The 14,470-nt window shown below is 52.0% G+C and overlaps 3 protein-coding genes and 2 non-coding genes across 14 annotated transcripts in view; 1 reads left to right on the top strand and 4 right to left on the bottom strand.

Annotated features, from left to right (window-relative positions):
* The window catches only part of SMG6 (SMG6 nonsense mediated mRNA decay factor), an 89,709-nt gene extending 85,065 nt beyond the window's left edge, over positions 1 to 4,644 (bottom strand). For all 8 annotated transcript variants that reach the window (XR_014936518.1, XR_014936519.1, XR_014936520.1 and 5 more), the window contains exons 1-3: positions 4,538 to 4,644; positions 1,219 to 2,986; positions 521 to 713 (exon numbers count right to left, since the gene is read on the bottom strand). Coding sequence is in view for 5 of the 8 variants with exons in the window: in XM_015880518.3 (XP_015736004.2) it covers positions 521 to 713; positions 1,219 to 2,986; positions 4,538 to 4,631 (2,055 nt within the window). In the remaining 3 variants the exon portion in view is untranslated. The remainder of the gene's footprint in view (positions 1 to 520; positions 714 to 1,218; positions 2,987 to 4,537) is intronic.
* Positions 4,645 to 4,718: 74 nt separating this feature from the next.
* SRR (serine racemase) lies at positions 4,719 to 6,646 on the top strand. 3 transcript variants are annotated; one of them, XM_015880542.3, is made up of 7 exons: positions 4,719 to 4,893; positions 4,965 to 5,100; positions 5,245 to 5,348; positions 5,416 to 5,535; positions 5,601 to 5,675; positions 5,868 to 6,077; positions 6,360 to 6,646. In XM_015880542.3, the coding sequence occupies exons 1-7, from the start codon at positions 4,735 to 4,737 to the stop codon at positions 6,555 to 6,557; spliced, it is 1,002 nt and encodes a 333-aa protein (XP_015736028.2). In that variant the 5' UTR covers positions 4,719 to 4,734; the 3' UTR covers positions 6,558 to 6,646. The 3 variants fall into 3 exon arrangements, with proteins under 3 accessions (XP_015736028.2, XP_085378359.1, XP_085378360.1); XM_085522233.1 differs by having other exon boundaries at positions 6,175 to 6,646; XM_085522234.1 differs by lacking the exon at positions 5,416 to 5,535.
* Positions 6,647 to 7,034: 388 nt separating this feature from the next.
* TSR1 (TSR1 ribosome maturation factor) lies at positions 7,035 to 13,948 on the bottom strand. The gene is made up of 15 exons (XM_015880522.3): positions 13,822 to 13,948; positions 13,638 to 13,741; positions 12,272 to 12,488; positions 12,061 to 12,195; positions 11,103 to 11,530; positions 10,630 to 10,789; positions 10,132 to 10,295; positions 9,670 to 9,872; positions 9,222 to 9,384; positions 8,996 to 9,106; positions 8,529 to 8,661; positions 7,998 to 8,114; positions 7,686 to 7,826; positions 7,496 to 7,570; positions 7,035 to 7,400 (listed from the first exon to the last, which is right to left on the bottom strand). Exons 1-15 carry the CDS (start codon positions 13,919 to 13,921, stop codon positions 7,222 to 7,224), a joined length of 2,430 nt encoding a protein of 809 aa, XP_015736008.2. The 5' UTR covers positions 13,922 to 13,948; the 3' UTR covers positions 7,035 to 7,221.
* On the bottom strand, positions 8,373 to 8,465 carry LOC116654265 (small nucleolar RNA SNORD91 family). Its single transcript, XR_004309360.2, has one exon. It is a non-coding gene; the product is annotated as a small nucleolar RNA SNORD91 family (small nucleolar RNA).
* On the bottom strand, positions 9,528 to 9,620 carry LOC116654266 (small nucleolar RNA SNORD91 family). Its single transcript, XR_004309362.2, has one exon. It is a non-coding gene; the product is annotated as a small nucleolar RNA SNORD91 family (small nucleolar RNA).
* Positions 13,949 to 14,470: the final 522 nt, after the last annotated feature.

Raw genomic sequence — 14,470 nt, 5'->3', positions numbered from 1 at the left:
GACAAAGTCAAGGCTGACCTCATCTTGTGTTAGACACAGTCCTGCTCCAAGCAGGAGGTTGGACCGAAGCCTTCCAGCAGTTCCTTCCTGCCAACATAAATCTATAAAACACGTCCTTCTGGATCTGTCAGGTTACCTTCTACAATGATTAAACCGAGCTGAGTGTCTGACAGAACAACTTTTCAGCAAATTTGATAAGGATAGAACAAACACCTCTGTGAATGCTCTTGTTTCTCTCCATTTAAGGATGCTTAGCTCATTTTAGTTTAAATCGGTTTCTCATCAAACAACACACACCAAAGCAAGCCTGATTTAAATTGTAACAAATAACCACCTGGACCAACACCTGCTACACACAATTGTAATCTGACTGTGCATTCTTTTTGCATAAGCATGGCCTAAGGCACACAGAGCAATAATCTGGATTACAAAGGCTAGCTCAGTGTCCACTTATACCAACCCATTCTAAGCACCAACCAGTCAAACTTAGCAAAGCCTGGGGGTGTTTCTCTCTTCTCACCTCATCTAGAAGTTGGAGAAGTTTGTTCCGAATTTCTTGGGCATTTTCCCCCAGAGGGTCCTTGAGGAGCTGCCGGAATTTCTCAATCACTTGGTAGAAGGCGTTCTTCCACAGCAGCTGGTCCACATTCTGGGTGTCAGAGAACTCGATATCCATCAAAATGCACCGCTCGTACAGCTGCAGCATCTCCACCCTAGAGTGAAACACAACCAGAGGTCAACACAACTGCCTGGCAGAGCAGGCAGGGAGCACATGCTGAACCACCTGCTGCTCCTCATCCTGCAAGCATGAGATGTCAGCAGTTTGCTTGGCTCACGTGCTATAGCAAATGGATGCTTCCACACATGCCCCAGAAAGAGATGGAAGCTGTTGTAACCAAACACTCCTTCTGCTCTGGCAGAGCAAATTGAAAGGACTATCACTCTTTCTGCATGTGTAAAAAAGGATCAGGACTTACAAAGAGCAGAAAGGCTCTGCTAAAGCTCTGCCTCTGGGAAGAGCTCACATATATTTGCTTGCAGTTTCTTTCTGATATCCAGACATCACTGGCACATGACAAACATCCCCAGCACACCAAAAGATAGTGAACTATAGCCCCAATCCCTCAGATATAAATGTCCCCCATCCCCCAGTGCAAAAAACATTCTGGACAACAGCTCTGGGTAGAAATTCACTCTTGAAATGACTCAACCACAAACCTCAGCTGGGCCATCTTCTCCAGCCCCTCCGGACTGATGCGGTCTCTGGAAAGCAGATTGCTGAGCTGCTGCTCCTGGTTCCCAGCCTCACGGAGGAGTTTGCTGAGCTCCTGCTGCTGCATGTTTCGCATCTGCTGCTCCATCTCAGGACTCAGAGGAGCTGGGGTGAGTGGGCCGCACATGTACTGCCCTGCCTGGCCAGGATACCCGGGGTAAAAGGCTCCTGGGTACACGCCATTGCTTGGACCCATTGGATACTGCAGGGAGTACCCACCGTAAGGATACTGCGGACCTTGACCTGCAGCCCGAGGGTAATAGTAGGGGTTGTCAGAGTTTTGGAACTTATAATAGGATGTCTGGGCCTGGCGGGCTTCCCCCCAGGAGGTGGGACTCACTTCATCGTCCGTGTCTAGGAAGTGAAGCTGTGGGGCTTGACTCTTCAGGGCGGGTTTCTGGTCCGGGTTGTTGGGGTCCCACAACCTGCGAGCGGTGCCACCACGACCCCGGCTACGGGAGCCCTTATTGCCAGCACCACCAAGCAGCAGCCGGGGCCCAGGGTGACTGGGTTCAGGGGAGCCCACAGCACTGGCAGAGAGGTCTGTGTTGGCAGGCAGGAACAAAATCCCACGGCCCCTCCCCTGGGGCTCTCTGCTCTGGCTCCTCACCTCCAAAGTCTCTGAGTCATTGCAACTAGAAAATGCCTTCAGGGGCTTTTTTTTATCTGTGTCTGCTAGAATGACATCCCTGTTCATAGTCTTGCTGTCAAAAGTGACTCGGAAGTGTCCCTTGACTTCTCTACCATTGCTGCTCCACTCACTCTCACTCCTAGAAGCTCGACTCTGCTCCAAATGCTTTTTCCTGTCTGAAATCCTGTTGGAGACATATGCTTCTGCCTCATCAATTCTGTCATCATCCAAGGAGTCAGTGGAGGATGCAGAGAGCTGCTTCCTAGGACGTATTCTAGCATGCTCCTGCCGTCTCTCCATCCCATCCACCAGCGGGGCCCCATCTACACTGTTGTTGCTCCCAGCTGAGCTCGTGCTGCACGTGCGGTATCGGCTCCTCCGCTTGTCAGAGCGCGAGTACCGCTTTGTAGCACCCAGCTTCCCCTGCACCACTTCATCGTGTGCCCTCCTCACCCTGTCACTCCGCTCTGGCCGTCTTCCTTTATCCGCTCTAGAGGCTTTTACTCCATCACCTGCCTGGTTTCCCTCTCTGTCCTCTTTGTTTGACTTGGTTTTCCTATTGTTATCTTCTGCAGTACCTTTCTCAGTCTCTTCACCTCCTTCAACTCTCAGCTGTTCCACTTTAGAAGTGATTTCGTCAGTAGCCAACCGTGGGGTGAGTTCTTTAGGAACCAAATGCAGGCGCTTCCCTGGCTGATAAATCTGCTGGTCTGGTTTCTTGGTTCTCCTCGTGGTCTTGGCAGAACACTCATCCACTGCAAGTGGAGTGCACGAGTTCTCCTGGCTCTGAAGACCACCTTTAGTCTCTTCCTCTTCATTTCCTAGTGAAGGACCATTCTGGTTGTGGCCATCTCCATGCTGAAGTTCTCCGTGACTGGAGGCCCTTCTCCTGAGGGATCCTCCTCCTGAAGGGCCGCTCTCCCCCTTGCCTTCCTCAGCTCCGCTCCTCTCCTTCTCAGAGGCCTCGTGCTTTGGTGGCACAAGTTTGCTCCTCAGTCGGGAGAGGCCAGGCTTGTAAATCTCCAGATCTGGACGCCTGTTGTCTTTGCGATGCCGTGGCTCCTTCACCTCCTTCATGTTTTCTAGGTAAAAAGAGATAGAAACATAGGAATGTTAAGGCTGGAAAACATCTCTGACATCATCAAACCCCACCATCAGCCCAACCCCACCACATCCACTGAAGAAACCACAGCACTGGAACGCCTCTAGGGCAGTGACAGCATCCAATTACTCCCAATATCCAGTGTGAAAGGGAGTTAAACCCACCACAAACCACACAAGGATAAGAAAAGCCCACAAGAGGAAACGTTAAAAGTACTAACAACACCCTGAGAGCTGCTTCGAGACAACACACATTAAACACTCTACTGAAGCTTACAGGAAATCCTACCCCGGACACAGCCCCACCACTGTGCTCTCAGGGCGGCATTTCCCCCCTCAATACAACATCTCCATCCCTCTGCCCATATCCACATCACCACAACAACCCTCACAAAGCGCAGCACATGGCCCCAACATTGTCACACGGCAGAGCCCGGCCACAACGGCTCACACCTGCAGCCAGCCAGGCCCACACTGCCCGCATTACCCGCTCATTGCCCACTCAATGCCTGCTCATTGCCTGCTCAATGCCCATCGGTGCCTGCTCAATGCCCACTCAATGCTCTCATTGCCCGCTCATTGCCTGCTCATTGCCTGCTCAATGCCCATCGGTGCCTGCTCAATGCCCACTCAATGCTCTCATTGCCCGCTCATTGCCCACTCAATGCCTGCTCAATGCCCACTCATTGCCTGCTCAATGCCCGCTCAATGCTCTCATTGCCCGCTCATTACCCGCTCATTACCCACTCATTGCCCACTCAATGCTCTCATTGCCTACTCAAAGCTCTCAATGCCCACTCAATGCTCTCATTGCCCACTTAATGCCCACTCAACATTCTCAATGCCCACTCAATACTCTCATTGCCCGCTCAGTGCCCACCCAGTGCCCGCTCAATGCCCACCCCATACTCTCATTACCCACTCATTGCCCGCTCATTGCCCACTCAATACTCTCATTGCCCGCTCAGTGCCCACTCAATGCTCTCAATGCCCACCCAATACTCTCATTACCCACTCAATACCCACTCATTGCCCGCTCATTGCCCACTCAATACTCTCATTACCCACTCAATACCCACTCATTGCCAACTCAATACTCTCAATGCCCACTCAATACTCTCATTACCCACTCAATACCCACTCAATGCCCTCATTGCCCACCCAATACTCTCATTACCCACTCAATACCCACTCATTGCCAACTCAATACTCTCAATGCCCACTTAATGCCCACTGAACATTCTCAATGCCTGCTCAATACTCTCAATGCCCACTCAATGCCCTCAATGCCCACCCAATACTGTCATTACCCACTCAATACCCACTCATTGCCCGCTCAATACTCTCATTACCCACTCACTGCCCGCTCCCCCCGCGCCGCCGCCGTTGAAGCCCCGCGCTCCCTCACCACAGCGACAACGGCGGCGCCGGGCCCAGCACACACCCACAGAGCGGGCACTACCGAGGCGAAGAGGAGACGAACCCCCCGAATATCGGCTCTCCCCGCCTCCCCGTCCCGCTGCCCGCCTCACCCGCTCCTCCTGCAGCCCCGGCTCGGGCCTGAGCAGCCACCATGTCTCTCAGCTCCGCGGCCGAGACGCGGACTCGCTCCAGCCCGTCCGCCATCTTGCCTCGCGCCGGGGAGGGGACGGCAGCCGCGAGGGGACAAACTTCCTCCAGCGCAACCCGGCGGCTGATCGCGCGCATGCGCACGAGGAGCGGCGCGGCCATGGGGTCGGTGCGGGTGTCGGACGTGCGGGCTGCAATGGGGCGGCTGCGGGGCCGCGTGTACCGCACACCCATATTGAGCTGCGGGGCCCTGCAGCAGCTGGCCGGCCGCAGGCTGCTCTTCAAGTGCGAGCTGTTCCAGCGCACCGGCTCCTTTAAGGTGCGATGGGGCGGTGATGTGTCCGGGAGCCGCTGTTGGGACGCGGATCCCATTGCGGTGTCTCGTTGTAGGTCCGCGGGGCGATGAACGCGGTCAGGAGCCTCGTGGAGGAGGCGGACAGGGCAGGGAAGGAGCGGCCCCGAGCTGTAGTGACACACAGCAGCGGGAACCACGGGCAGGCGCTCGCATGTGCGGCCCGGGATGAAGGTAACGCATAGGGGTAAAGGTTAACGCGGAGAGTGTAAGATACAACGTGTTAATGGGGCAGACTGCTCCCCTTACAGCCCCCCTGCAGACATGGCACAGCCCCATTATTCCCCTTTTATAGCATACAAAACGCTGTCCCAACAGGCATCCCTGCCTACATCGTGGTGCCCCGCACAGCCCCGCGCTGTAAGCAAGCTGCCATCCGTGCCTACGGTGCAACGTTGGTACAGTGTGAGCCCAGTGATGAGGTAAGGCAATAAGGGGAGCAGGACGTGGCCCAATAGACAGAGCCAACTGCTGTGCTTTTGCCTTTAGTCCAGAGCAGAGACAGCTGCACGGGTGGTCAAAGAGACAGGAGGAGTCATGGTGCACCCCAACCAGGAGCCAGCCGTGATCGCAGGGCAGGGCACTATTGCTTTGGAGGTGCTGGAGCAGGTAAGGAGACATAACATGAAGTAACAGAGCTGCCATTGAAATGCTCACGTGTCTCTTCTATGCAGGCGCCGGAGGTGAATGCGCTGGTGGTTCCTGTTGGGGGTGGAGGAATGATTGCAGGAATAGCAGTGGCCATCAAGGTAAGTAACAGCACAATTTAGAGATGATGGTTGCATCTCCACCTTTGTCAGGGTGCCCAAGGAAGGCAGCAGTTTGTCTCTAAGAGAAATCCTGCTCTGGGCTTGCTGGGGATGTGCACCACAGCCCTCTGTAAGCACAGCAACACAGCACAGGCACTCAAAGCACCCAGTGATTCTCCTGCTCCCTTGTAGGCATTAAGACCAGATGTGAAAGTGTTTGCCGCTGAACCCCGCAATGCAGATGACTGCTACCAGTCCAAGCTGAGAGGGGAACTGACCCCCAACCAACACACCCCAGTCACCATCGCTGATGCAGTTAAAACCAGCATTGGAGAAAACACATGGCCCATCATTAGGGATTTGGTCGATGATGTTCTGACTGTCTCAGAGGAAGAAATCAAGGTAAGCACACTCTGCCTCCCCTCCCAGTAGTTGCCAGCAGGCAACTGGCTCCATGCAAGCTCTGCTCCCTCCATTCTCATCCCTCTCATCTCTCAAGGCAAACCCTGTGCACCACAGCAGCTGTGCAAACACCAACGCTCTTTCCAGCTGGAAAGAGCTGGCGGAAGCTCTGCTCTCTGTCCCCAAAGTGCTGCAGAGCCAAATGCACGTGCGGTGCCCCCCGTAGCCCTAGAGAAGCACATACTTGTTGCTGGGATGACAGCTGCTGTTCTGTCCCAACAGCAAGCCACGCGGCTGGTGTGGGAAAGGATGAAGCTGCTGATCGAGCCAACAGCGGGTGTGGGAGTCGCAGCTGTGCTCTCAAAGCAGTTCCAGTCAATCCCCCGGGAAGTGGAGAATGTTTGCATCGTGCTGTGTGGAGGAAACGTGGACCTGAGCTCCCTGACCTGGCTCACAGACCTCCCTGGGGATGGAGACTGAGAATAGAGCAGCAAATCCAGTGGCAGGAACCTGGCTTTGAATTTGTACATTTGGGTTTGTATGATAGTAAAAATCCAGCTGAACAACCACAGAGATTTGAAACCTTCTGTGAAGGGGTAAGGAAACATGGAGGTGGTCTCTACAGCCCAGAATCACTCGGTTACAAAGCAAAGGGTGACTACCAGGAGCCTGAAAGCAAAGCACTGCTGCTCTCCCCTTTCCAGCCATCCTGCTCTGGAACAGACCTTGAAGCAGGCTGCACTCAGCCACTGCCCAAATGCTGTTTCACCTTTCTGTGTCATCAGCAATCAGCAACCTGCAACAAACTCCTGTCTGATACAGCAAAATCCTCTCACCCACTGCTGTTGCAGAAGACAACAAAAGTCCCAGCGAGCCACAGGGCTCACAGAACAACAGGGTGCTCAGTCTCCCATTTGCCCCCTACAGTCGGCCACCACCAAGACACAGGGACTTAAATATCGTTTGAAAAATATTTCCATTAAAATAAATAACTGTAGTCGATCCTGAACACCAACAGGTTGAGACAGCTGCCCCAGTACAAACCCTAGCACTGATATATCCAGGACATCAGTGCACACTCTGTGCTTAAGCTGAGAACAGCAGCTAGAGAGGCACAAACTGCATTAGTGCTGTGCCTGGAGGCTTATTCCATCTCCACCTCATGCACTGGCAGGGCACTCTCACTCCTCACCCACGACACAGGCTCTGGAACATAGGGGTCGTAAGTCCATTTAGGATAAACGCGCTTGTAGAGGTTCAGCAGCACGGTGTCCTGGGACTTCAGCTGTCCATCAAAGTGGCACTTCATGTGACCATGGGTCCCTAGGCAGAGAGCAGAAGAGGCCATTAACTGTCACTCCTGCCCAGGAAGACCACATCCTGCTCACCATAAGAGACAAACAGAGAACCAAACCTACCTAATGGCTCTTTTATGTGTCCTCTACGACCCCATTTTGTCCTTAGCTCCACTGGTTTAAACCACATCACATCCTCTGGAGAGTAAAACACAAATGGCAAGTGAGTGAGCAACAGGCTTTGCCACACATATACAAAACACGGTTGTTCTGCTTCTATATCCCCTCTTCCCACTGCAGAGACAGGCCATACCTCTGTTAAAGAACATGTATCGCACCACAGCTGACTTGGTATAGATCTTGAAAGGATGACCACTGAGCACCAGCCGCTTGATGATGATTCTGTCTGGGTCCACAGACAGCAGAGAACCTGTGGCAATGAGGTCTTGCATTCCTGCCAGACAGATTAATTAACACATCAGGGTAGCATGACCAAATGCACCTCCATCACACCTCCTCCACCAAACCCCCTTCACCAAATGGTTTGAGGCCCAGAGCAACCCCTCAGCAGGAACAATGGTTCCAGTGGTGACAGAGAAGGAAAGCAATTACCAACCCAACTTACCATTATTTCTCTGTTTAAAAACAAGCACTGAGGCAGGTGGGAAAGTGATGGGAGCGTAAACAGTCACCACCAGGGCAGTATCCAGGCGCAGGAAACGCTCCAGCTTGTGCTTATCAGCTAGGATAGAACAGCAATGATCAAGTTCAGTCCAACAAAAGTCCTCAGAGCTGTGAGAAACCCCACTGAGCTCCCAAAAAAGGAACTCTGTGTTGAAAGACAACAGGTTACATGCAACACTTCCCTGCTGGCACAGAGTATCTGGGAATGAATGTGATCCCTCTGAGCTGCCAGCTCACTGAATGGAACTTGCCATTGCCTTGCCAGAACTAGAAAACCATGCTGCCCAAGCCCTCCCACTCCCCACTGTTTAGTGCCTCCCTTGGAAGCCTCAGTGCCCAGGTGTAAGTCTTCAGAAGAATCCTTCAGCCAGGTTCAGACATTGTGGCTAAGACATCACAGGCTTCTTGACCTAAAAACCCCAGCCCCAATCCCTGGCATACCTGGTCTCTCCCCACCAGTCCCATCACAAACCTGATGTGTGCTGGGAGAACAATGGGGAAGCTCGGAAGCGTCTGAACCCACAGTGGAAGATCAGCTCCTCCTTTGCCTTCACTGGATCACTGTTGCTTGGATGCCGCCGCACCAGGAAATTCAACACAGACATCTGCAGGATAGACAGCACTGTGAGAGGCTGACAGCAGGGCTGGCAAATAACATCAAGAGCAGAAAGCAAACATTGCAACAAGGACAAATTCCCTTCACTGTGGCTTCCCAGATGACTGTTGGTTATCAGTGCAAACCAGCCAGGCTCAGACACTCTAGTCTGAACACCTCTGTAAGCTTCAGGCTGCTCTGATCAAAGGAAGATCCTGTTTCAAACGCAAGCAATCTTAGCCCAAACCTTCTGAAGCCAAATCCTCTCCAACCCATACAGCATCAGGGGAATCAGATGAAGAGCTGCACACATACAAGGAATCAGCAGAGCCAAACTTAGTCACCTTCTGTTCATGGGGAAGCAGTGAGAACAGGACAAGTGGCTTCCCTTCTTTGAAGCTCTCCATCACTGAGACGGGGACATTGCAGACATGTAATGTAACATACCAGCCAACCTGCCAAGAGAACATCAGATATGAATACCTCTAGCAGTAGAAAAAAGTGTCAGGACACAGATACAAGGCCAGGATTAGAGAGGGAACTCAAAAGAACAGCATCAACTGGAGTTACCGAAGCTCCTTCAGTCTCCTCTTTCTCTATTTGTCGGAAGAGGTGCTTTCTGGTTCGGGAGAAGTCCTGGAACTGGTAGATCCTTGCATAGTCCCTTGGGAGATTCTCTTTGGGGTCCCATGGAGAAGTCCTGAAGCTCTTGAGCCCTCGGTATTTCTGGAACCTTAAGGACGGACAACAGGAATAGACAAACTGATTCACAAATCCACAAGGACTAACACTAGGACTCTGCCTTCCTCTTCTCTCTCCCAGCTCAGGACAGGTTCTTTCTGCCCCAAGGAGCAGCACAATGCCTCAGCTACTATCCCCCCTGGAAGCCTCAGAGCCTAAAGGTTCATCTTCAGAAGAGTCCTTCAGCCAGGTTCAGACATCAAGGCTAGGACATCACCGGCTTCCTGCCCTACCTCAACAAACCAGAGAGAAAAACCCAGCATCGCAGGTTTCTTACCGGACTCTGGCAGGCACATCACGTGGTGTGTCCACCTCATCTGGAAACATCTCATCCATTCTCTCCTGTTTGTATTTCTCCAACATCTGTTCATCTTCCTCCATCTTCTCATCGTACTGGTCATCCCGCATGCATTCAGACATGGTCATGGTCTCACATTCCTCTTCTTCAAGCTCTTCTTCCTCCTCACTGCTTTCTCCCTCCTGCCACATAGGAGAGCACAGGGAATCTTATGTCTCTGCAGTACTGCAAATCCCGTAGGTATTTGCACAGTGTGGCTTATAGCCCAAGCTATAACACAGCCCCCCATTTTGGTATCTAGAAGTAACAGGACAGATGTGAGAGGCTTAACAGAGGAAATTCAAGCAAGTCTTATCTCAGTGTTATGTTCTTGCACAGGGAGAGCTACAAGGACAGGACTGAACTAGGATATGCAGTGGCATCTCAGCTCTTAAGAGTTACCTGGGAAACTGCCTCTTCCATCATATCATCACCAAAATCATCATCTTCATCGTCATCATCACCTTCCTCACTGCCTTCTTCTCCATCATCCACGATCCATGCAGCCTGGTACTTGGATGTACCTTTGGGGACCTTCACCACCCTTTTGTTCTCCTTTTGAGATGCTGTGGGAATTCCCACCAATGGTTAATACAGGTACATTTACAGCATTTACACCAGGAGAACCAAGCCCACCTCTAGAGACCAGAGTCACTATTTCCCAGAATAGAATTTGTCAGAGCCTAGAAAAGGCAGCTAAAATGTAACCCTGCTGTAAGGCAAACCAGCCAGCCCTGCAGTCAGGTGAGGGGAACCAAGAACAGAGGTCACATAAAATGGTTTGGTTCCCAGCTGGCTTGTTTCTCCACAGTCCCCTTCAGCTATCCCACCAACAGGTGGTTTCTAACAACCCTTGTAAGAGCAACAAGGGAAAGGTAGAGAAATACAGCTGCTATTCACCCTCTGCTTCTTGCAGTTCTTCTTCAGTTGGCCACGTCTGCTCCCCTTCCATAGGATCAGGAACCACTTCTGACTGCAAAGATTCCTGTTTGCTTGTATCTGCCTTCATCAGGATTTTAACATCTTCCTCCATCTCATCAGTACCATTCGCAGAGTCTTCCTGAAGAACAAGAGCAGAGTCCCCAGCTATGAAGTTATCCATCTGAAGCTAATAACCACTTTAAAGCCAAGGACAACAACTCCCACAGCCCCTGCTACCAGAAAATATCCAAGAAACAGCAGAAACTCCCTCCAGTGTCACATTAATTATGCTGCAAGGGAGTCACAGTTCACTGGCAGAACACAAATCTACCGCCACGCTCAATAAAACTCCCTTTTCCCCACCCTTTGCCACCCATAACCAAACATACTTTGAGTGAAAATTTAGAAACACTATTTTAATGGGCACAGCAAAGCCATGATCCCCCACAAACCTGCACATCCATGCCCTGACTCTTCTTCTGTCCTTTAACCACTCTGGGATTCAAAGAGAGAGGGTCAGGTGGGGCATCCACCTGGCTCATCTGGAAGTCTCCGTGCCCCACAATATGCACCAAGCTGTTCACATTGAGGGTCTGTCCTCGGACAAAGCCAGACACCTTCAAGGTCCCAACCTGGTCACTCTCCTGACTGGGCACAAACTCAGCAGCATAAGCAAGCAGGTGAGCCCGCCTGTCTCGAAAAGCAAGATGCCGCTGCTTCTGGGTAGCAAGGTGCCTCAGCAGCACTGAGGACTCCTGCTCTGTGTTTAGGGGAAAGAGCTTGACTTCTGGAAACCACTTCTCCATAGCTTTGGTGAGTTTCTTCTTGGCATCTATCCGCTTCTTTGGTGGCAGGTCAGTTCCCCCTGGGACAGCAACAGCTAGAAGGGACACAGAACAGATCCCCGTCAGAGCCCAAACCTCTTTATACCCCTTTCATAAAGCATTAACATTAACTTCAGTGCCTGCAACTCAAATAACCAAAAAACAGACTAACAAGACAAGCTACAAAAGTGGTTTCACCCATTTAAAAAATAATAAATAAAAAACAAGACAGAAAATGTGTCCTTAGATATAAGATTTTAAGACTAAAAGTGACCACAGGAATAAGGATCTGGGAACTGAACTTAGCAAGAAAATATCTCACTCCCTTTGCTCTGCACAATTGGACAACCAATGCAATACTAGTAACCGCCATATATCTGAGACTTAAACCTAGAACTCCAGCATTGCCCTACCAGGAGAGTCAAATAATATGATAGAATTTATCTGACCTGTTCTCAGAACAGCCCAAAGGCCTATGATTACTTATTAACATACAGAGTATCTATTAATTGCAACAATAAGCCCCACCTCCCCAATCACCACACTCAGCCTGTAGCCCACCAGAAGCTCTGAATTCTCATCTCACCGTAACTAGGCAGCCCCTGAGCAAAAAGGCAGGAGAGACAGTGCTCCCCTGTGCTGTCCCAGCCATCCACAGGATCCAAGATAAAAAGGAGGGAGTCAGCAACTTTTGCTAGATCCATGACGGCATGCAGATCCCCTGCAAGCAAAACACCTCAATTAATGGGGCTGCTGGGGGTACAGAACTCAGAGCAATTAAAACAGTGCTTCCTCACCTGCCTGTGCTGTCACAAACCTCCAGCGCTGCTTGAGCCGGGGACAGAGGACAGCAAAGCTGCCGGCTTTTCCCTCATCCATATGGACAACGACCGAGTCTTGGTTCTGCAGCAGCTGGAGGGCATCGTGTGCTGCAGCCCTGCTGTGCAGCGGCACCGCCACCACGAGGTGTGGGGGCCCATCCCTGCTGCCCAAGCTCCGCTTTTCTGCCAGCACCTATAGGAAAAGATCCATGGCGTGAAAACCACCCTTAGCCCAGCTCCTGTCCCACACCCTAGATCAAGACTGCAACCCCACAGCTCAGCCCTATTGTTACAGTGTGCTTTAAGTAATAGTAGCAGTAGTCATTCTAAGGCTCGTAGTTGGGCCTAGTCTGTGTTTCTCATGTATCTAGGAATGCAAGTTGTGTTTCTTACAAACCCGAGCACGGATCTAAGTAGTAAATCTTGCTTAGGAACAAAGCACAATGTATGTTAAAAATCAGGCTTAGATTTATGGTGTCATGGTAGAGCGGTTAAGCGTTTTAGAGAAAATGAATAGAAAACAGAAAGGGGGCTTCTAACAGGGACATCCAGTAATGTCACAGATCGAAGGAGGAGAAGAATGTACAGCACATTTCCTTAGGTTTTTGTGGGATAGTCTTACCTAATTGTAACCAAGGAAACATGACAAAAGAGGACAAAGCAATCCTGAAGAAAATGTATATAAACCTTGTGATTTCACAGAATCACAGAATGACCCGGGTTGGAAGGGACTTCAAGGATCATGTAATTCCAACCCCCTGCCTGGCAGGGCCACCAAACATACACCTTTACTAGATCAGGTTGCCCAGGGCCCCGTCCAACCTGGCCTTGAACACCTCCAAGGACGGGGCATCCACAACCTCCCTGTGCAGCCTGTTCCAGGGCCTCACCACTCTCCTAGTGAAGAACTTCCCCCTGACATCCAACCTAAATCTTCCCTCTTTTAACTTAAATCCATTTCCCCGTGTCCTGCTATTGTCAGCCCTTTCCAAGAGTTTACTCCCCTCCTGGTTATAGGTTCCCTTCAGGTATTGAAAGGCTGCAATGAGGTCACCCCGCAACCTTCTCTTCTCCAGGCTGAACAAACCCAACTCCCTCAGCCTGTCCTCATAGTGGAGGTGCTCCAGCCCCTGATCATCTTCCTGTCCCTCCTCTGGGCCCTTTCCCAAATCTCCATGTCTTTCTTGTACTGAGGGCTCCACACCTGGACACGGTACAACAGATGGGGCCTCACAAGAGCCGAGTAGAGATGGACGATCAGCTCCCTGTCCCTGCTGACCACCCCTCTCTCAGGTCCAACAGCTCCCCCCCCATGTCACCCCCCCATGCCCGGATCCCTCACCTCCTCCTTGCGTTTCCTACGGAGCTGCAGCGCCTGGTGCCGCCTGTCCACCCTGCTCAGATCGCGGCGCCGTCGGTGCGGCAGGGCCTTGACAGCGACTCGGCCTGTGGAAAGATGGCGGTCAGGTGGCGATAAGGACAATGGGAACCCGCTGTGGTGAGGCTCCGGGCCGCCCCCTCCTCACCTCCCGCCCGGCGCTGTGCCGTCCCGTGGTGCTTCCCGCCCTTATGGGCCTTGTTCTGTTGTTTTAAAGGACCGGCCCGGTGCGCGCCGGCCGCCACCATGCTGCCTTCACGCTGCCACCACTTCCGGTTGTGCGTCTTGCGTCACTTCCGGCGACGTGCGTGGGAGCGTAGGGAGGAAAGCGGAGTTCGTATTCAAGATGGCGGCCGAAGGGGAATGGCCTCACAGTATGGCGGAGCTCCTGCCGTGCTGCCGAGGGGGAAATGACAGGCAGGACGCCCAGCCGTTCCTTCAGCGCTTTATTGAGTTCTTTATACAGATATTTACACAGGAAAGTCCCATCAGGAGAGCCGGATCTGAGAAGGAGGAGCCCAAAGCCAGGAGGCCTAAATCCAGGCCTAGGGCTGGTCGTGTCCCTGCTCCATACACACACTGGGCAGCATCACCGTGCTCCCATTGCAGCCCTGTGTGCTATAGGCAGCACTATGCACTGACCGGCACAGCCGAGGCTCTGCCGTACCCACCATCTCTTTAAGAAGCACGACTGCCCCTGCTATTGGAAGCATTAGGCCCACACACCGCCCCCCAGAACACCAGCAGGTAAGCCATTAAAGGTTAAATATTTACACTAGTGTTGCAATTGCCAGGAA

The sequence above is a fragment of the Coturnix japonica genome, chromosome 22 (assembly GCF_054131305.1).
Source record: "Coturnix japonica strain WE chromosome 22, WE-NBRP24, whole genome shotgun sequence".
NCBI lineage: Eukaryota > Metazoa > Chordata > Aves > Galliformes > Phasianidae > Coturnix > Coturnix japonica.
This window is presented reverse-complemented; position numbering and strand designations above follow the sequence as displayed.

Excerpts from the sequence above, each read along its gene's own strand:
- TSR1 (XM_015880522.3), bottom strand. The coding sequence starts at position 13,921 with ATGGTGGCGGCCGGCGCGCACCGGGCCGGTCCTTTAAAACAACAGAAC. Across the intron at positions 13,742-13,821 it reads GGCACAGCGCCGGGCGGGAG|GCCGAGTCGCTGTCAAGGCC; the intron begins GTGAGGAGGGGG and ends ATCTTTCCACAG. Across the intron at positions 9,873-10,131 it reads TGGAAGAGGCAGTTTCCCAG|GAGGGAGAAAGCAGTGAGGA; the intron begins GTAACTCTTAAG and ends CCTATGTGGCAG.
- SRR (XM_015880542.3), top strand. The coding sequence starts at position 4,735 with ATGGGGTCGGTGCGGGTGTCGGACGTGCGGGCTGCAATGGGGCGGCTG. Across the intron at positions 5,349-5,415 it reads AGTGTGAGCCCAGTGATGAG|TCCAGAGCAGAGACAGCTGC; the intron begins GTAAGGCAATAA and ends TTTTGCCTTTAG. Across the intron at positions 5,536-5,600 it reads CTTTGGAGGTGCTGGAGCAG|GCGCCGGAGGTGAATGCGCT; the intron begins GTAAGGAGACAT and ends TCTTCTATGCAG.